The sequence below is a fragment of the Oscarella lobularis genome, chromosome 16 (genome assembly GCF_947507565.1).
Source record: "Oscarella lobularis chromosome 16, ooOscLobu1.1, whole genome shotgun sequence".
Lineage (NCBI taxonomy): Eukaryota > Metazoa > Porifera > Homoscleromorpha > Homosclerophorida > Oscarellidae > Oscarella > Oscarella lobularis.
The window spans coordinates 260,890-280,851 of NC_089190.1; the positions used below are offsets into that span (position 1 = coordinate 260,890).

The 19,962-nt window shown below is 42.0% G+C and overlaps 3 protein-coding genes and 3 long non-coding RNA genes across 35 annotated transcripts; 3 read left to right on the plus strand and 3 right to left on the minus strand.

Moving 5' to 3' along the window:
* The first annotated feature begins 388 nt into the window (after nt 1-388).
* On the plus strand, nt 389-1,800 carry LOC136196544 (N-lysine methyltransferase SMYD2-like). Its single transcript, XM_065986110.1, has 9 exons — nt 389-434; nt 482-552; nt 609-711; nt 774-887; nt 950-1,004; nt 1,064-1,132; nt 1,186-1,296; nt 1,360-1,526; nt 1,579-1,800. The coding sequence occupies exons 1-9, from the start codon at nt 426-428 to the stop codon at nt 1,726-1,728; spliced, it is 849 nt and encodes a 282-aa protein (XP_065842182.1). The 5' UTR covers nt 389-425; the 3' UTR covers nt 1,729-1,800.
* Nucleotides 1,801-5,143: 3,343 nt separating this feature from the next.
* On the plus strand, nt 5,144-5,905 carry LOC136196669 (uncharacterized). The gene is made up of 4 exons (XR_010672296.1): nt 5,144-5,234; nt 5,286-5,484; nt 5,540-5,718; nt 5,778-5,905. It is a non-coding gene; the product is annotated as an uncharacterized lncRNA (long non-coding RNA).
* A 478-nt stretch (nt 5,906-6,383) lies between these two features.
* LOC136196471 (uncharacterized) lies at nt 6,384-7,890 on the minus strand. 6 transcript variants are annotated; one of them, XR_010672211.1, is made up of 5 exons: nt 7,186-7,890; nt 6,962-7,122; nt 6,852-6,909; nt 6,678-6,745; nt 6,384-6,619 (listed from the first exon to the last, which is right to left on the minus strand). It is a non-coding gene; the product is annotated as an uncharacterized lncRNA (long non-coding RNA). The 6 variants fall into 6 exon arrangements; XR_010672210.1 differs by having other exon boundaries at nt 6,678-7,122; nt 7,186-7,580; nt 7,762-7,890; XR_010672208.1 differs by having other exon boundaries at nt 6,678-7,122; nt 7,186-7,467; nt 7,520-7,890.
* Nucleotides 7,891-8,200: 310 nt separating this feature from the next.
* On the minus strand, nt 8,201-12,133 carry LOC136196545 (uncharacterized). 25 transcript variants are annotated; one of them, XR_010672263.1, is made up of 19 exons: nt 12,062-12,133; nt 11,872-12,011; nt 11,770-11,810; nt 11,676-11,720; nt 11,460-11,626; nt 10,894-11,412; nt 10,673-10,833; nt 10,284-10,447; nt 10,063-10,165; nt 9,955-10,012; nt 9,802-9,903; nt 9,604-9,735; nt 9,495-9,554; nt 9,322-9,427; nt 9,224-9,264; nt 9,073-9,161; nt 8,956-9,018; nt 8,652-8,866; nt 8,201-8,606 (listed from the first exon to the last, which is right to left on the minus strand). It is a non-coding gene; the product is annotated as an uncharacterized lncRNA (long non-coding RNA). The 25 variants fall into 25 exon arrangements; XR_010672260.1 differs by having other exon boundaries at nt 8,203-8,606; nt 8,956-9,264; nt 10,284-10,390; ... (1 more) ...; nt 10,673-10,722; nt 10,790-10,833; XR_010672262.1 differs by having other exon boundaries at nt 8,202-8,606; nt 8,956-9,264; nt 10,063-10,163; nt 10,341-10,390; nt 10,435-10,447.
* Nucleotides 12,134-12,794: 661 nt separating this feature from the next.
* Nucleotides 12,795-14,379, plus strand: LOC136196882 (uncharacterized). Its single transcript, XM_065986544.1, has 3 exons — nt 12,795-13,498; nt 13,550-13,838; nt 13,891-14,379. The coding sequence occupies exons 1-3, from the start codon at nt 12,795-12,797 to the stop codon at nt 14,377-14,379; spliced, it is 1,482 nt and encodes a 493-aa protein (XP_065842616.1).
* A 27-nt stretch (nt 14,380-14,406) lies between these two features.
* On the minus strand, nt 14,407-18,625 carry LOC136196461 (uncharacterized). The gene is made up of 16 exons (XM_065986014.1): nt 18,574-18,625; nt 17,701-18,519; nt 17,544-17,649; nt 17,412-17,477; nt 17,327-17,361; nt 17,246-17,279; nt 17,044-17,190; nt 16,827-16,997; nt 16,723-16,778; nt 16,487-16,664; nt 16,294-16,437; nt 16,069-16,245; nt 15,718-16,018; nt 15,549-15,668; nt 15,475-15,493; nt 14,407-14,770 (listed from the first exon to the last, which is right to left on the minus strand). The coding sequence occupies exons 2-16, from the start codon at nt 18,513-18,515 to the stop codon at nt 14,539-14,541; spliced, it is 2,601 nt and encodes an 866-aa protein (XP_065842086.1). The 5' UTR covers nt 18,516-18,519; nt 18,574-18,625; the 3' UTR covers nt 14,407-14,538.
* Between the last annotated feature and the right edge of the window lie 1,337 nt (nt 18,626-19,962).

Sequence of the window (19,962 nt, forward strand, 5' to 3'; positions counted from 1 at the left end):
TCCCAACCAATTAAATTACTTCTTGTCACTTCTGCAGAGAAAAGCGTGGAAGATGCACAAGAGCGAATGCGTGAGATTGCAAAAGACCCCCGCGCTTTTTTACAACGAAACCATTCGCCTCTTTGGAAGAATAATTGACAAACTCGATGTTTGAATAATTGCAATAATAATCATAGGGTTATATGAGGATATCGTCTAACAGAGTCTGAAAGCGAACAACGAAGAGAATCCCATTCGTGACTTGCTCTCGAGTATGTCTTCCTCTTACGCGAGAAGGTATTTGGAATGTAGGAGTTACCTTTGTTGTCTTAGACCCAAATGAAACGCTTCGTCCTGAAATAGCTACAGAAATTCGTTCAAATACCTTTTTGTTTACTCAAAAATACATTGGTCGTGAATTGGATATAGAGTCCTTTGACCAACTAATGGGCCAGGTACGAGTCTTTTTGTTATTAGCCTTGCATGTACCACGCACTTTTAGTATCGTCGCAACGGTTTTGGACTTACAGACCAGGGCGTTATTGACGGGGCTGCAACCTCAATGTTTTCCAAGTCAGATTATTGCTACTGTAGTTGAAATTGATATCTTTATTTTTCTCGAAATGTAGGTTTTCGCTCTTCAATCACTCCTGTTGTCCCAATGTGTACGTTTCCAACGTTGGAAAGACAATGCGAGCTCGTGCAATTCGTCCAATTCGCAAAGGAGAGGAGGTGTCATAGATGACTTACATGTATATGTATTCCTTTCTCTTCTCACGCATCCTTCTTCTTAGCTCACTATCAACTATGTTCCGAATTTGATGTTGGGTACAATGGAATATCGTCAAGAAAGAATACGCGTTCGATACTTATTCGATTGCAAATGCTCGGCTTGTACGAGTCCTGAAGTATAGAAAACTCGTTTACCTTCCCGCCTTTGTGAACAACTTCAAGCAGTATTCTTTCATAGGCCATTGAGAAAAACAAAATTCACACCAGACTTCGCTATCAAACTCCCGGTATAGGTAAGCCCAAACGAATAGTTTGCATGTGCACCGTGTCGTGCCGCAACTCGTGTCTTCAGACGTGAGGCAATGCATCGACGAGTGTAAGAGAATTGAAGCGACTGCACGTGCTCAAGATAAAGCTAACAGTAAATTTGTACCAAGCTTCACGTCATGATTCATCGACTGCCTTGTGTTTTAGATCATGTTTCTGCTATAGCAATTATCGATGAATTCTTAAAGTCGTCTCCTCTTGATCGTCGCAGCTGTTACATTCGAGAAATTGCCTCTTTAGCTCAAGCCTCCTGCTTTGGTAGCTATACACACTCGTCATGCAAATCGTTGTTAGAACTAGACGTTTATTTACTCTTTGCAGAATTAAACATGTGGGAAAGAACTCTCGAATTTGGTGAAATTGTTACTGAGTCATCGAAAACTTTTCTTTCGTCCGACCACCCGACTTTGGCTCAACATTACCTCGCCCTTTGCACCTCTCTCCGTAATTTAGGAAGAGGCAAAGTTGTTATGCAATACATGCAAAGTGTGAGTCGCTTTCATCCCGGAGGAGGACTTTTACTTGAATGTCTCATTTTAGGCTGTTCGTTCGTATGAAGTCTTCTTGGGGAAAGACCATCCTGCTACGATGGTCTACCAGCGACATCTTACGAGTCTTTTTTGTCAAACAGAGGAGTTTCAAGAGGCTTGTCGTCGTGGTGATCCAGTTTGTGTCATTGACTTGAATTGAGTTTGATTTTGTTTGAGGCCAATCCCCGAGTTTGGACAGCTTCTATTTTATTTTATTTTGTTTTTTTGTTTCTTCGCGTTATTTTTTATCTAAGTAAACATTTTGCGTTTGACAAATTATTCGTTATTGGAAAGAACAGTATTCGCGGAGTAACAGTAACAGTAACAGTAACAGTATTAGCCGAATGCAATCGTGCTGCCAGCGAACTCCATTTGACAATAAGGTTGGCTTAGACACAAGTTACCCTGAGAGCAGCGAGAATTTTGGCGATGCAAGAACGGCTCCTTATATCGCAGTCCTTGAGTTGAGTCAGGGATACTAGTATCCCTGGTTGAGTTCTCTAAACAACATATAGTGTTACCTAGCTAAAACTCATTCTTTATTGAGCTATGGTCCTTGTGGGTAAGTTTTAGAAATGATTGTATTCGTTTTACTGTGGAGCGCTGTACGTCTCTTTGACTGTCTGTTATGTGAATGTTTTATAAGTATATGGTATACGTTATGGCAAGCCAAGCAGGAGCGCGAATGCAAACGCTTTTTGCGACTACTCTACAAACGCAGATGTATGCCATCAATTAATAGTAAACACATGAGAATTTCTTACGTTGAAGGCCATTTCAAGGAAAAATCAAAAGAATATTTTTCTTAATGTCGGTGCTGACTTTTTGGCTGCTTAAGCATGCAGGAAAATGGTCCGCGATGTTAAGAAAAAATTGCGCGCTTTTCTGGAGCTACCCGGACATTACGGGACTTCGTAACATCGCAAGACTGTTACCCAAACGAAGGGAAAAGGCTTCGTAGCAGCAAAGCCAATCGACCGAGGGACAATAGTCTTCGAAGAAAAGCCATTTGCGTTCGCCGTGCGTGATCCAATGATCCGCCAAGTGTCCTAGCCAGGTAGAATGCATCCGAGAGCTCTAAGCCTTCTCCGTGCGATTGGAAATTTTGTTCTTTGCAGATGTGACAAATTGTATCGCTGCTCGATTTGCAGATTTTCGCGTTACTGCGGAAAACATTGCCAGGTCGCTGTAGGCCCCACCCCCACCACATAGAATACATTAGAGTTGGAATCGCTACTTTATAGATACCTCACTTTGGGTTATTGTGTAAAATTTCAAAACTTATTCTATTTAATTAGGCGTTTTTTAAATACTGACTTGCTTTTGCAGAGAAAAGCGTGGGGAATTCACAAGATTGAATGCCCCAGATTGCAGAAGAACTTTGGTCGTGAATGCATCTACGAAACCTCCCGCATGTTAGGACGAACGATCGACCAACTCGATGTTTGTGGAATTAGAATAGTGAATAGCTCAACTCGTATTTGATTATTCTTTTCAGATTCTAAAAGCAAACAACGAAGACTGTCCATTCCGTGACTTGCTTTGAAGTAATATATAGATATAGATAAGACATAGATGTAGATGCATGTGTATATATTAATACGTACGTATATACATAGAGAAAATGTTTTACATTATTAGACCCACACGACACTCTTTATCCTGAATGGGAAAGTGAAATGCGCTCGAATACCATTTCGTTTTTTCAAACGTACATGGATCGTGCTGTGGACGAACATTTAATTGATTAACTAATTGGCCAGGTGTATTAGGCAAACCTTTTTTCGTAATTTTTGAAAGGTTTTTAATTAATTACCGTTGTGTGTCGTACCGTCGTAACGGCTTTGGGCTTCTGAACGATGTAAGTCTCGAAAAAGCTGCAACAGCCTTGTTTTCCAAGTAACATTAATATATATATATATATATATATATATATATATGCATACATTTCTATATGTAGTTTCTTTCCTAGAAGTAAGATTTTCTCTCTTCAATCTTTCCTGCTGTCCCAATTTATATGTTTTCAATGTTAGAACGACATTGCGAGCTCTTGCAATTCGTCCAATTCGCCAAGGAGAAGAGGTGAATTTATGTAGAAGTTTTTGCCTCTCTATTGCATTCCTCCTTGAGCTCACTATAAGCAATGTTGACAATTTGATGTTGTAAAAAATCGAATATCGTCAAGAACGAATTCGCGTTCGATACCTATTCGAATGCACTTGTCCAGCGTGCACAAGTCCTGAGGTATAGATATATCTTATATGAAGCACATGCCTTTGCGTGTATGTTTATATAAAGCGACTTCAATATTCGATCTGTTTATATAGGCTATTGAAAGAAACAAGATTCACACAAACTTTCGCGTTAAGACGTCTCGTATAGGTATAGACTTAGCCATTGATTGACTTTTGCAAAAATTCTGCTACTCAGATGTGAGCCAATGCATTGAAGAGTGCAAGAAAACCAAAGCCACTGCTCGTGCTCAAGCAAATGCAAACAGTTAGTGAAAAAGAATTGGAAAAAGAATTGAGCTTATTGTTATGATTGACTGTCTTTTGTTTGTACTAAGATCATTCTGCCGTTGTCGAAATTCTAGATAAGTTTATTCAGTCTTGTCCTCTCGATCATCGCAGCTGCTACATTAAAAAAATGGCCTCTTTAGCACAAGCCAGCTTCTTTCGTAACATCCATTACACGTACAATCTTACTTCAGAGCTAAGCGTTTTTTTTTTCCATTGCAGAATTGAAGTTGTTGAAAAGAACTCTCGAATATGGCGAGATTGTGACTGAGTCGATGAAAACGTTCCTCTCGTCGGATGACGTGATCATGAAATTGGCTCAGCACTATCTCTCTCTTTGCGCCTCTCTTGTTTTGTTGAATAGGTGGAAAGAAGCTGCGCGTTTGATTAACGCAAATCGTGAGTCGCGTGTCGTCACACGAATCGATTTTCTCTACGACATTCGATATTTTTATTTAGGCTGTTCGTTCGTGCAAAGCCTTTTTGGGAGAAGATCATCCCACTACAAAAGTATTTCAACGATGTGTTACGCAATGATTGTTGGATAAAGATGAATATCAAGAGGCGTGGTGGCGGAGTTTGCTTTATCTCTTTAGATTGAGTTTGAGTGTGACTTTCGGTTTTCAGTTGGGTTTTTTTGTTATAGGTTTACATTGCGTATAATGGTATTGGTGTTCATATAAGAGAGCAATTCTTATTTCTGCATTAGTTAGTTAGTTAGTTAGTTAATTAGTTAGTTAGTTAATCTGTCCTCTTCATAGATTTTCGGAAGCATACGGGAATTACTTTCATACCTTTCTCCGCTCGAATCGTCATCTGCAAGAAAGGAATGCTGCTTGAAAGACGCTAGAAGCCTCGTTTCGTCGCCTACTAGACGCCTTGCATCTGCTACGACCACGAAAAGTCCTATTTGCCTTTAGGGCGCCTTTCGTCTCCGTTTTTTTTGCATCATTGGATCGTTTCCAGCTCGATTTCGCTTTCGCCCGGCGACGATATCGCAGCGCTTTCGCGTTCTTCTGTCTCTGCTTCGTCTGCATGAAGAACTCTCCTTTCGTCGACGAACGTTCTGGCGACGTCCCGTTTTGCGAAAGAAGACGACGTGACTCGTGGAAGACATGTCGGCTAATCCCTCCTCTCATCCTCAAAAGTAGATACCGTGTATCAATAGCAGTATTATTTTGGTAGTTTTGCATTGTAGCGTTTTCCATGATTCTAATTGAAGCAATCACGTGAACGCAGAGAACTAACGAACGGAAAAAAGACGGGAAGAAATCGTTTTGAAAATAGTATACATATATGATGTTCAAATAGCTGAATGAATATATCCCAGCGTCAGCTATGAATTGGACAATGCAAAATAATAAAAGAGATACAGAATGGTGGAAGAGCTTTTACAAGTAAAGAGCCGCCTCACTTTTAAAAAACACGATTCATTCAGATGAATTACCCTAGGCCTTGAATTCAGTTGATGCTCACGAGACCCAATTCGATCAGAAACGATGTTACTTTCTTCCTCGGCCATCGCAAGGGATAGCGTTTTATTTCTCCAATGTGTCGTCTTGGCGAGAGAAAGAAGACGTTGATGAAATCGACGCCTTTGACCGTCACAGGAACCGAAGCATGGATGCTGGGTAACGCCGTACAACCAAAGTTTTAGATACCTTTCTGACATCTAGTGTATCCGTAAAAGATTCTTAGCTGGAATTCTCTTTTAGTAGAGCACCGGTCTACGACGCCTTGGCTACTCAAGTAGAATCATTGATTCAACTTTTCGCTCTTTTATTTGGTAGACGAAATTCGCCAACCGCTTTCGTGGAATGTTTGCACACTGTTTCCCTTCACTAACTTTGTGCCAGGAGAACTCAAATCATTTCTCGTTTCTGTTTCGGTTTGTTGCATTTTATCTGAAAATTCTTTCTTTGTGTTGTAGCCACATTCACCTCTGGGCCCCGAGGTGACTAAATTAAACCGGCTCAACTCTCGAGCCAAGAGGCTAAACGTGGCTTGAACGCAGGGGATTCAATCCCCTACTCCAGTGGCATGAGTGCAAAACTGCCACCCCACTTAGGAAGACGCGGTGGGTTACAATAGCGGTCCCCCTGGAACCAGGCCGGCAGAACTCACACCCGAGGGCTGTCGGTCTCAGGCGTCCGAGCCGGGAGACTAAACAGGCTCTAACTCCGACGGGGGAGTAGGGAGGATGACCCCCACCCAAACGAAGCCTGTACGGACCGTCGCGGTCCGTGCAGGTGGACAGCGAAACAAGGATAACCGATGTGCAAAATTTTTTGAGAGTTTCCGGTTTACTTCCGGGTTTTATTATTAATAAATTTTTCCCCTCGCCTGAGTCTACCGCAACATCTACTGTACAGTACTGCCACCTATTTATACTCCCAGTACAGCTACCTATCTATAACACAACTGTTGCTTAATTAAAAATACGTCGTTTCAATTTTCTTTGAGATCCCCTCTTGACTGACGCAAAAAAAGACTTCAAGACGTAACAACAATTCGACAGATCTCCCACCTTACCTAAAATAAGCCCGGAATTGATGTTCAACAGCGGAAGAAAACAACAGAAATAATTTACTTTCGTTTGCGAAGGAGAGCTGGCGGTCCAGTTGAAGTGCAGAAACCCCTGGAGCCTCACAAGATTCACTAAACAACACATGTTACAGTTGATATGCACTAAAGAATACAGGAGTCCATTTATATGCACTAGAGACATTTCCCTGTGGCGAATATCACTACAAAGAGACCTTACCGACTTCAAGAACACACTTTGGGACATTTTCTTGGTGAGCAAAGCGACATGCTTTAAACTGATATTTTGAGACTGAAACTTCAACGTGAGATCTAGCCTAATCTTCTTACGTTATCAAATTGTCTATTCATTATAATTAGAATGTTGATCAGTTGTAGGCGAGGAGTGATCTCAACTCTTCATTTGAGAGATGAGTATTAAGTGGACTGCGTCAGTTGCCATTGAAATTAAGCTCCGGACGGACGCATGAACGTATCTATACGTTAACAATCTATTGTTAGAAAAAAACAATTGATGTAATTTATTAGCTAGCAGATCGCGAGGAGTTTCTTGCCGTTTCCTTCCTTAGCCTAGTCGAGAAACTGCTGACCACATACGTACACCCCCAGGACACAACACAGAACGCGTAGATTTGAAATGATCGTACGTTCGGCGGCCGCGAGATTTTCCATCGTTTATCCAGAAAGTTGCAACTTCGGAGAACTTAATTGCCTGAGGCAGCCGAAATGCCCTTCTTAGTCTGCTGTACTAGCCTCAATGACTAGCGGTCGCCCACAGCGGAGATAGAAAGAAAAACGACAGCAGACGAGGGTAGGATCGCGTACTCTGCGTCTATCTGCATCGCAGCGCGCGTCTTAAAGTGATCAGTGAATAATGTCAATACGCACTTTCACGCGGTTGATTTTTTTTAGTTGGTCGTTTGGTGTAATGCTCTGGGAGATCGCTACCCTAAATAAAGTTATCTGTATCTCGATCCAGCGCATGCATTTGCCTTAGGTGTTCATAAACGACGTCTAGCGTCTCTGCGACTTAGCCTGTGATTGTTTCTGCGTGTGCGTGTATGCGTATGTGCGGTGGTGGGCCATTTAGGGAAGTAGATCGTTCTAAGCGGCGTCTCTGATTGTCTTACCTCGAAACTCCGTGCTCCGAGTGCGTTGACTGAACATCTAACTCATCGATCCTCGCGATAGCTTTCTTAGACAGCTAGAAAACCCGTTGTCGAGTTACAGGCAGCTTTAATAGGTCAAATCGGTCCGTTTTTGCTTGTTGTTATACGGGTTTACGACATCCCGTATCCCTGGTTCCTTGTTCGCGCGCATCTGCTTGCATCAGGAGAATCAAGCACGATAGAGTTGTCTGATCCAACCTTAAGCCGTCGTTACGCATCCATGAATTTTGTCCAAGAGGAAAAATTCGAAAAAGTTCCATGATTTCTGTCACGTGAAGAGACTTCTTATAGAGGTAATGTAGGTCGATGTCCAAATAGCTATATGTCACATCAGACTCATACCCACACCGCCACGTACAGTTCCCCTCTGGAGCACGCCTTCAAGCCAGGGGAAACTTCCAGCGCTTGACCACGCCTCCAAACCAGTAACAATAAAGAAAGAACCTCATAAAAATACAAAAAGTTTACACAGTAATACGATATTCTGTCTAAAGTCGTCCACGCTATGTAAAACATAAAGAACAGAGTCTACTTACAGAGTCGTTGAATTCATCTTCAATAACACGTCGAGCGACGTCACGCCCATTCTTTTATTCAACCCCAGAAGTCGGCTTACTTTCGGTGCATCTTCTCGCTTCCTCCACAAACTCAGGGCTTCAAATCGACGAGCAGCAACGCCAGTTGGCAAAGCTCAAAACAATCCTCTTTTTAGATGTCAAAATAAAAATAGATCTCTTTCAGTTGTGTTCCGGCGCAAGCCTTCAGTAACCCATCGGACACCGGCTTGTCATCGGCAGGAAAAGGGACTAAATAGAGAATAGCAGGTAAGCATTTTTCAACGAAGCGAATACCTGAAGGAAACTCTATTTCAGCTGCAAGGATTACTAAGTCTCTGATGCAACAAACGTTATCTCTGGATTTGACTGCGTTCAACTTTTTCGGATGAGAACTGTCCAGATAGAACCAGTTGAGAATGACCCCTCGGCTTAATTCGTTCGTCGCACACTAGAGCGATCATTGACGCGTCAAGGAATTCCTTTGCAGCGACTTCACATTCATCAGGGCACTAATAGAGAAATCTCCCAATCCAATCAAACAAATAAAAACCTTGGCGAAGATAGACGACGTTCTTTGCGACCCGTATGCGCAACTTACCTCCCAAATCCAAGAAAATTACGGAAACAACAAATCCCGACTCCGAAGTGGCGTCGATAGCCTCTGGAAACTGAGAGTCGATACGTTTCTCGCCGGTCTATCGAAATCGACTCATACATTGCTAGACGAGCGAGAAAAAAGCGAAGTGCTTCTGCAAACGTTTTCAGGGCCCCTGTTTCAATTTGACCCGGTTTCCCCCTACGTTCCTGGAGATGAAGAGGAGAGATTGGCACATTCGCACGACGGTCTAGTTAAAGAAATGAAATACGATTCCGCGGTCGAAAGAGGCGTTGTCTTAATTGGCGAAAACTGAAACCGAAGGTTTCATTTATCAGCCGGGAGACCCAAGAGAGCTGGGCAGCTTACGGTTCTCATTGAATGAGGATACATTTTCAGTTCCTGACAAATCTCTCAGAGCTCTATCGCTTAACTGCGGTGACTAAGTCGAGTTTCGCCTTCGTGGGACAACCGCCTACAACGTGAAAGAATCAAAATATGAAAATATCACAAATAAGGAAATCGACGACTATTTGAAAGACCTTTCCGCATTGGCTGATGAAAATCCCATTTCTTCTCTTTTGAGTATAAGAAATGCTTTCCTATATGGAGGTACATACTCTACGAAACAAAGGTCGAGTGCCAACCTACCGACTGTGGAGAGTCGTTCGTTTAGCCAGTAAGATCGGAAGCGACGACTTTACTCAGATCAGCGGTAGAGTCTATCTTTTGCTAAGCCAGCGTTCCTTCATGAAACTCTACTGCCTTGCTGCGCAAACGAATCTGATAGAGAAAATTTTACCGCAGATGAAATGAAAGAATTCGCAACAAATTTCGTAACGCCGCTACCTCAAAAATCCAGACCAATTTTCCAACTCATCAAAAATCGTTTCTCAATCTCTATATGATAGCGGACGTTGCAATGAGTCGAACAAGTTTCTTTTGAACACTCTGGAAACGATCACGAATCATCAGGAAATCGACAGTGAAGACAACACTGACGTCCAGCCGTGGAACACCTCTCCCCTGATCATAACACCCAAGGAACTTCGGATTGCCTCTAAACAGAATCACAATCAATTTGCAGACCTACCTGTGGTATAACTAGACTTTATTTTCTAGGTGTCGTGTCACCAACTGGCCGAATCGTTTTAACTTCAACACGTCCGCATTCGAACGACTTTTCACCAACGGCTATCCTCCTCACGTCACTCTGCAAGAACAGAGAAGAATGAGGGAAGAGTTTCTACCGCTCCTAAAGCCATTTTATCCAGGTCTCAAAAGCTCACCCGAAGTAAGAAAATAGGTTTAAAATAAGAACATATACTTACGTAAAGTAAAAAAATCCGGTTGAACATATTCAGCTTTGTCAGTTTCTCCCAGAGAACCTTTTCTTCTGGTCATACCATTCACAATACGATAATCGAAGAGGCGGAAGCTTTAGCAACACATTAGAAGCCGAAAGAGAGAAGCAGTTAATACTGTTCTTGTTGTCCTGCGGAGAAAAGAAGACAACATGACCGTTTTAGCATTCTACCGGTAAAGGCCCATTCACACTAGCGACGCAACGTAACGTAAGAAATCTTCTCATGACCCTCTTTCCTTCACTCTCGCTGCATGACCATATATATGGAAGTTACGTTACGCGTTACGTCACACCGCCAGTGTGAATCGGCCTTATGACAGACGACTTGTCAATTCAGACAACATTATTGATTGCCTTATGCAGGTGGAAGCCTTGTACGACAAATTGCGAAACTGTAAAAGTGACTGCGGCGGAAACAAGCATCTGTTTGATAGAGCAACAGGCGTCAGAGTTGCCGCCGTAGACGAATACCAGTGAGCTTTGACATGTCCTTTCGTTTTTGATCTAAATGTTGACTAGGGTGATAAAAACAATATTATAATATTGTCTCTTGTTCGCTCAAACACAAGCCAAACCTTTGGCTTTCTGAAGGAAAAAAATCGCCTGGTCGTCGCTATTTCTAGACAAAAAGCGGCGCTCATCATCATTGGAAATAGCAACTTTTTCAATCGCAAACCTCCCTTTCAGGTACACACAGAATAAAATTATTTTTTCTTTACGTGATCTTGTCTGCAAAATTTAGAAACTCCTTCAGATTGCTAGAGAACGAGGCGTAATCGATGAGAGAATTCTAGTCTAACAACCCGACGGCCAAATGAAGAAAGCAGACGAAAAAGGCCTAAAGGAAGAAATAATTCGAATGAATTTTCAACAATCAGTTACCGACTCTCCTCTAAAAGAAACGTTTCCTCAATCGGATAAATTACGAGCGAATTTCGCACGTCAGCTTAGCACAGACTGGAAATTCCTGGTAAGGCAATTGGGCCTTTCCGAAGCAAAGGTCGAAGCGATCGCGCACGACAATCTGAATGAAACGTTCGAGCAAGCTTACAAAGCCATGACACTGTGGACGAGAAGCACGGGTGAAAAAGCTACTAAAGATCAGGTAATTGAAGCTCTTAGGGCAATAGAACGTGAAGACCTGGTCAACGAACTTGAGAAATACGCGTGATCTTGACCTTCTGTTATAAACGCGAACACGCCTACATAGACAGCTTACCATGAAACGAGCATCACAAGTTTGCAATACCACGGAAAAACATGCATCTCGAGTGGAAAAGGCTTAACGAAAAAAATTGAGAGAGAAAGCTGAAACTGTCACTGGCTTAGAAATAACATAATGCGTTCTAAATCTTACCTGATCGTGCTTATACTTTTGCTGTGACTTGATCATGCTTTCCATCTAAATATAAACTTTTACATGAAACCGCTCAGTATGGGATTTTATCTACGAAATGCTTTAATTCCTTGACTTTTTCAGTTAAAGTAATGCCTACGGACAAAACTTATAATATTAGTTCAGTGTAGACGTCTTTCGCCTATATAATATTCACCCAAAAGTGTCCCCCAACTTCCTGCCAGCTTAAAGATGATCGAAGCGTAGCTCTTTACCAATAGAAGACTCGCCTGGGCTCTTTTCCGTGGCACTTGCCCCGCGCGGAAACGAAGAATCGCAGTATACGGCAATGATCGGCTGAAACAGCGAGCAATGTATAGGAGTAAGACTAAGAGATTAGGACCAACCTATGCGTAGCAAATGAGCGACTCAGAAGCGTCTATTTCACGAAACTCACGTTTCGGTTTGCAACAGACAGATCCCGGATAAGACACCACGAAAGATCGATCAGACGCATACATACACTGTATCCGCTCCCAGGTAAGCAATCGTATGGCGCTATATCAGGGTCAAAAATAGTGAACATGTATTGATGAATGATGAATAGGTTTATTGATGAATGATGAATAGGTTTATTGATGAATGACGAATAATCATTGATGAATGATGAATAATCATTGATGAATGATGAATAATCATTGATGAATGATGAATAATCATTGATGAATGATGAATAATCATTGATGAATGATGAATAATCATTGATGAATGATGAATAATCATTGATGAATGATGAATAATCATTGATGAATGATGAATAATCATTGATGAATGATGAATAATCATTGATGAATGATGAATAATCATTGATGAATGATGAATAGGTTTATTGATGAATGATGAATAATCATTGATGAATGATGAATAGGTTTATTGATGAATGATGAATAGGTTTATTGATGAATGATGAATAATCATTGATGAATGATGAATAGGTTTATTGATGAATGATGAATAGGTTTATTGATGAATGATGAATAGGTTTATTGATGAATGACGAATAGGTTTATTGATGAATGATGAATGAGTTATTCTTCAGCGATGAAGAGGGGAATTTTTATCTTTTTATATTAATGACACATGGCGACCGACTTAGAGGACATACGGAGGCTTCTTCAGCGCCGCGTCGATGTCATTCTTCGCGACGTACAGCGATACGAAGATGACCGATTCTCTCGCGAATTCGGAGACAACGTCATATCACGTCTGCAGTCCGTTTTTAGATGGGTTTCGTCTCTGGCGACCATCGTTCCTAATATCGAAAACACTCTACAGTGTATACGCCGTACAATTGTTCTTGTCGCTGATCGAATGCGGGAGGGTATGGGTGAAGACGACGCAAATTTGCAAGGCGAGACGACAGGTGCGAGAGGCAGGCCCCGCCTCACTGTAACGAAAGAGCAGCTTGAATATTTCATTGAGAACGAGTTTCACATTCCACAAGTGGCTGAAATGTTGAAAATTTCCGTGTCTACCGTCAAGCGTCGAATGAGAGAGTTTGGTGTTTCTGTGAGAGACCGTTACACCGTTATCGACGATCCAACTCTTTCCTCTGCTATCCAAGACATCCAGCACTCCAATCCCAACAGTGGCTATCGAATGGTGAATGCTATCCTGAAGTTGCAGAGAATAGTTGTTCCAATTCACAGAGTACGACAACTGTGTTTTCTGAATGATCCCGCCGCTACAATGAGACGTTGGATGATGACGGTTGAAAGAAGAGTTTATTCGGTGCCCGGACCCAATTCCTTGTGGCATATTGATGGGAACCACAAATTAATAAGGTAGAAATTGTATGTACCAGTGCATCCATTTTTCAGTGAGTGGTGATTTAGATGGCGATTTGTCATTCATGGAGCTGTCGACGGATATAGCCGCCTTATACCTTATATGGCCTGCTCAACAAATAACAGAGCTGATACTGTTCTTAGCCTCTTCAATGTTGGATGCGCTCGACAAGGGTTGCCTTCTAGAATTCGTTGCGACAAGGGAGGAGAAAACACGCTTGTTTCTCTCTACATGTTATCCCATCCTCTCAGAGGTCCCAGCCGTGGCAGCGTCATCACAGGAAGGTCTGTTCATAATCAAAGAATAGAACGTCTTTGGCGAGATGTTTATTATCAGGTAATTAATAGTTACATATTTTTTATCAAACGTTTTAACGAGATCAATAAAGGTCACTTTTCTGTATCATCAGCTGTTCAAACACCTTGAGGATATACGCCTTCTCGACATGACATCGGAAACAGACCTCCTATGCCTTCATTATGTATTCCTTCCTCGAATCAACTCTCATCTGGAGCAGTTTAGGATGCAGTGGAATTCACATCCTTTATCAACAGAAGGAAACAGAAGCCCGACACAACTTTGGATTCACGGCATGCAGATGAGAGCTACGTCAGGGTCAACTGTGACAGACGAACTCTACGGCTTGACCGATGAAGAGTTTCAGGCGTTTGGATTAGAGCCATCTTTAGAGCTTCCTGACGGACAATGGGATAGTAGCTCCTACGACAGAATATCTGTTCCACAAACTGTAACAGGTGACGACGAAAGGCAACTTGACATTCTCAGAGATTCGCTTGATCCTCTTGCTGAAGACCGCGATGGCTACGGCTCTTCAGTGTACGTAAGAGCAAAAGCAATTTTGGGTAGACTAAACTAACGTAAACACGACATGAAGATGTTTCGTTCAACAGCATTTATTGGTCAATTAACATATAAAGCAACACGCTTCTACTGCACTTTTGAAATCAAATAAAACTTCTTTTCTCTGATCTTAATTAAAAGAGTTAGGGTTAGGTCAACTACGCAAGGGTTTGAGTCACACTCGCCCGAGAACAGAGATGTTCAAAAAGGCGTGAACAAGAGACTCTTCAAATGCTTCTTCGTTGTTCCAAAATTTGGTAGGCAGGCAAAGACGAAGAAAACATATAGCGCTGACGGGAAAAGCGGCGCCATGGTCGAACGTCAATTCGCACCGCCTATCGAAGCCTCCAGGAGGGATCTTGCTGCATCCCGAGAAGAACGCGAGGACGTGCTCCAGACTCAAGCCTTTCTGTTCAGCGGCGTAACCAGGTTTCAGAGGTCGGGGGGGCACAATTTTTTCGCGCCGAAGGCGCGAAAAATTTTTTGAATGTGGGCGTGGTCAATCTTAATTTTTCGTTACTGAATAATGTTTTTCTATGTCTGGCGCTTATACAGAAGTTTCGCTAAAAATTTAAACGTCTACATAAATTTCAATTTTCTACTAAAATCGACTTCTATAAACGTTTTCACAGCTTTATCTATGTCTAAGTTTTTGGCCAGATCGCTTTCAATAGCTAGTACAGCCATATCATTGAGGCGATCCTGTGTCATTGACGCCCTGAGGTACGTTTTCAGCCTCTTAAGGCAGGAGAAGGCTCTTTCGCATGACGCGGTCGAAACTCCCATCGTCAAAACAATTTCCCAGAGCCGCACCAACTCAGAAAACGCCTCTTTTAACGGTATCAGACTTCGACAGAGAATGCTTTCGCTTCATTGTATGTACGTAACCGGGTTGGTAAAGTGCGCTAGCTGAATCATGAGTTCGGTTCAACGAGCATGAGAAGTAGCAAGCAGTTCGCATTCTGCCAGAGTCGAACAGTAAACGCTATCGTTATGCAAATCGACGAAATAGTGCGCATCTTCGGTGAATACTCCGTCAAATTTTACCTAGCTTTGGCAAAATTTCGGGGGGGCACGTGCCCCCCCAGGCCCCCCCCTGGTTACGCGCCTGTTCTGTTCAAATGCATCACCTAAAGAGGGCAATGTCACAGCTGCAGTAAATTATTGTAGATTGTCAAACGTAACCTTCGCATTTTTCCAGAAAATTGTCGAACATAACGTAGATAGCAGTCTCCTTTCTCCACAACTCGAGTTCGTCCTCCTTGCTGCTGTACTTCGTTGAGGTGAACAGCTTCAAAACATTTTCTAGACATCATTTTTGAGTTAATGCTTATTACCGAGGATCTCAACATACCAGCAGTGAGACGTTCGGAATCGTCAAAACAGAAATATCTTTTAAAGGCACTCGGCGATTGCCTGATCAGCGAAAGAACGCCAAAAACCTCGCTAAGACCGTCCATGAGTTGATCAATCTCAGCTTTCACAGACAGCAGACAGGAGTGCAAACGTAAGGACCGCAAAAGAAGTGGACGCCTTTTCAAGGTGACTGCCGCAAGGTCGCCGACAAAACCAGACTCCGACATCGCTCGAACAATGTCACTTTCTGCGTCGGTGAACATCGCTTGCAAGTCGCTATCGGACATTTTACTTTCAATCTAACAACTCATATTTGTAAACGTAAATAAAGTAAATGTGATTTGCTTACGCTTTCGATCCATTGCACCACTTCCATGTCCGGAACGTCTTCATGCGCTGGGTCAATAGCTGTCACGTCTGGTTTCACAATGTATTGAAAGACAGTAGGGGACATGAAGTCAAACCCGGAACCGTCTTGGGCCATGCTAGTAGCGATCAGTTTTCCAATCTGAAAATAATGCTTTCCCTAAAGCACAGTCATGAATAACTTGTAACTCAGTCGTGGGACACTTGCCATCAAAAATGAGCTATTTTTCTTTGGTGTCAGGCGCCAGTTGAATCCAAAAAAGTACGTCTTTCTCACTTCAACCACAAATCTCCTCCAAAACTCACGCACGCAGCCTCCACAGTCGATAGCCCCTTCTCCAACAAATGTCACCTAAGAGTCAATAAGATGCATTAGGATAATAATCAAATTTATGTAAAACCTTCAATGGCCTGTTTGGCTTGAAACGGTTTTTTGTAGCAAAGACCAGGCTGTCCATCAGCAGGAAATCGTCTCGTACATGAAACTCGAGTGTATTTTCATTGTCTTCTCCAGAGGGCAGAACAAAAGTCTTGAGATGAACCACGACTTCTTTCATAGCGGAAAATTTGGCAGAAGACCTGGTGCAATGCCAGTTTTCAGCGTCGCCAAGACACTACTACGATTATCTAAGCAAACCTTGCTGAGTCAATCGGAATCAAACTGTCCTCTTCGACAATGTTTTCGGCGCTACTCTGTGAATAAGTAATGAACGAAGGAGATACTTCGTAGGAAAAACAAACCTGATTTGCAAGCAAATTGATAGATGTGCATCCTCCAAAACAGTCGAGAAGACACTTGAGGTAGTCCTGTTTGCTAATTGCTTTTGGCTCTCCTCTATTCATTTTGTTGAACAGGACAACTTTTTCCACGCTGTCGATGGAGTCGGAACCTCCAATCCATAGAAGAACTTCCTAATTGGTAGAGGATGAGCAAAAAGAGGAAAAGAAGAACACATGCCTGGAGGCTGTGATTGTATCCGTCAAAACTTCTTTTTATTTCACGTCCAGTTGGTAGACGAACTTTCACGGCAACCGTGCCGTAGTCGGTTTCATCAGGCTCGTCAATATCAAACGAAAGAAGAGTTGCCTTTTGCACTCTTCGCAGCTACGGCAGAAAAAGAGAAGCATAGATAATCAAGTGCAACAGCTACATGTGGCACCTCTTCGTTGCGCTTCATTTCCTGCCATCTTTCCCTATACAAACAATATCAGTTTAATAAGGCAGGTAACGCAAACTGTACTCGAAATCAGACAGATCCTGCGCTTTCTTCCGGTCCTGCAACACGTATCAAATATCATTGCCAATTTTAGGAAAATGTCAAGCACCTTTTCTTCGTCCTTCTCAAGAGAACGAGCGTAAGCTTCATCTTGCTCTGCAACTAACTGCCGTGTCTGAAAGAATGAAATGTTACGTTATTTTCTTTCAGAGTCATGCAAAGACGCGTCGTTTGATCTTGCCTGAGTAACGTTCTCGAAGCGTCGACTCTGTTCAATAAGATGGCTCGAGCCAGGAACGCCAATCTCCAAATCAGCTTCTGAATCCATTGTCAGATCTACTTGTGCTCTAAAAGACGTTTATCAATACATCAAAAATGCAAACGACATTGCCGATTACTCTTCCTCTTTTCCACAATTCACAAGATGGTCCTTCAAAGATGCCATTGTCATTGTAACGCCGCAAGACTTGCAAGCTTGAACAGCTTCATCGTCCGAATTGTCGCTGCGACGCATATCCACCCGTGTGCCGATTGACCTTTGGAGAGGTCTAACGTAAATGATGTGATAGTCAATCTGCTCTCGAATGTTTGCTACGTGGTACGGTTGGCGAAGAGGAACGATGCGGCTGTTGCTGCGATTCTGTGAGTCGGTGACCATAAGCGTAAAACCTCCGGCATCACAGAGCAAAGGGAAAGCTGCTAACAAGGCAGCACTTAATTCTGCTTCGGTTGCGTCTCTAGGGATTGAGACGCGCTTGTCGCCCAAGCCGAGGTTTTTGAGGATGTCCCTCTCCTCTCCGCGAGGAGCACGATATGCGTGTTTGCTTCGGAGACAGACGAATCGATGACCCCATACCTTCTTCCCTGGAGCGGCAGCCGAAACCATCGACTTCCCCTTTCGGCCGCGTCCTCTTCCGGCAGGCTTCTTAAGCTGTTTTCCTTTTCGTGATGCAGGTTGAAACAGTCTGCGATGCTCCTGGAATGCTGACGGTGAGGGAGAAAAGGGCAGATGGTCACTCGAAGCGCCCGTATGTGTCATGGCTTCTGTGCTCGGCTCCACAGTTTCCGCGTGCTCGCTGCTCTCCCCGCCAGTGCCGTCGCCTTCTTCTTCTCCCAAGCGGGATAGTCGACGCTTCATCTCGACAAACGATGCTTCCATTGCTTCCATGGCTTCCAGACAGTCGTCGCGCTTCTGCTTCTTCTTCGAACTCATTACTCTGTTCCCCATTAGAAAATAAGGCAGAGGCCTGCATAGTGATTCATGAACCAACCTTACAAACAGATACCACGACGTGTAAATAGAGAAAGCTAGCGAAGATTTCGTACGGGACGTCCGCTTACGCATCACTCTGTACCATTGGTTGAAAAAGGTAACACGTGATCAGCACACCATGTATGGAATTGGCCACCGCCTAATTTTACGTCAGAATGCCAAATTAAGTTATAGCCAACGCCTAAAATGACGTCAACCTTCACGTCACAAAGTAATGACAAACGATAAATAACTCATTCATCGTTCATCAATAAACCTATTCATCATTCATCAATAAACCTATTCATCATTCATCAATGATTATTCATCATTCATCAATGATTATTCATCATTCATCAATGATTATTCATCATTCATCAATGATTATTCATCATTCATCAATGATTATTCATCATTCATCAATGATTATTCATCATTCATCAATGATTATTCATCATTCATCAATAAACCTATTCATCATTCATCAATGATTATTCATCATTCATCAATAAACCTATTCATCATTCATCAATGATTATTCATCATTCATCAATAAACCTATTCATCATTCATCAATGATTATTCATCATTCATCAATAAACCTATTCATCATTCATCAATAAACCTATTCATCATTCATCAATGATTATTCATCATTCATCAATGATTATTCATCATTCATCAATGATTATTCATCATTCATCAATGATTATTCATCATTCATCAATGATTATTCATCATTCATCAATGATTATTCATCATTCATCAATGATTATTCATCATTCATCAATGATTATTCATCATTCATCAATGATTATTCATCATTCATCAATGATTATTCATCATTCATCAATAAACCTATTCATCATTCATCAATGATTATTCATCATTCATCAATAAACCTATTCATCATTCATCAATAAACCTATTCATCATTCATCAATGATTATTCATCATTCATCAATAAACCTATTCATCATTCATCAATAAACCTATTCATCATTCATCAATGATTATTCATCATTCATCAATGATTATTCATCATTCATCAATGATTATTCATCATTCATCAATGATTATTCATCATTCATCAATGATTATTCATCATTCATCAATGATTATTCATCATTCATCAATGATTATTCATCATTCATCAATGATTATTCATCATTCATCAATGATTATTCGTCATTCATCAATAAACCTATTCATCATTCATCAATAAACCTATTCATCATTCATCAATACATGTTCACTATTTTTGACCCTGATATAGCGCCATACAATCGGGTGTTCATTGCCCTCACTATTACTCTTATACCACTCCAAACAACTTTCTCTCTCGGTGCCTTACAGTCGGGGTCCCCATATGGGACCCCAGCCCTGTCGTATACTTTTGGCGCCACGC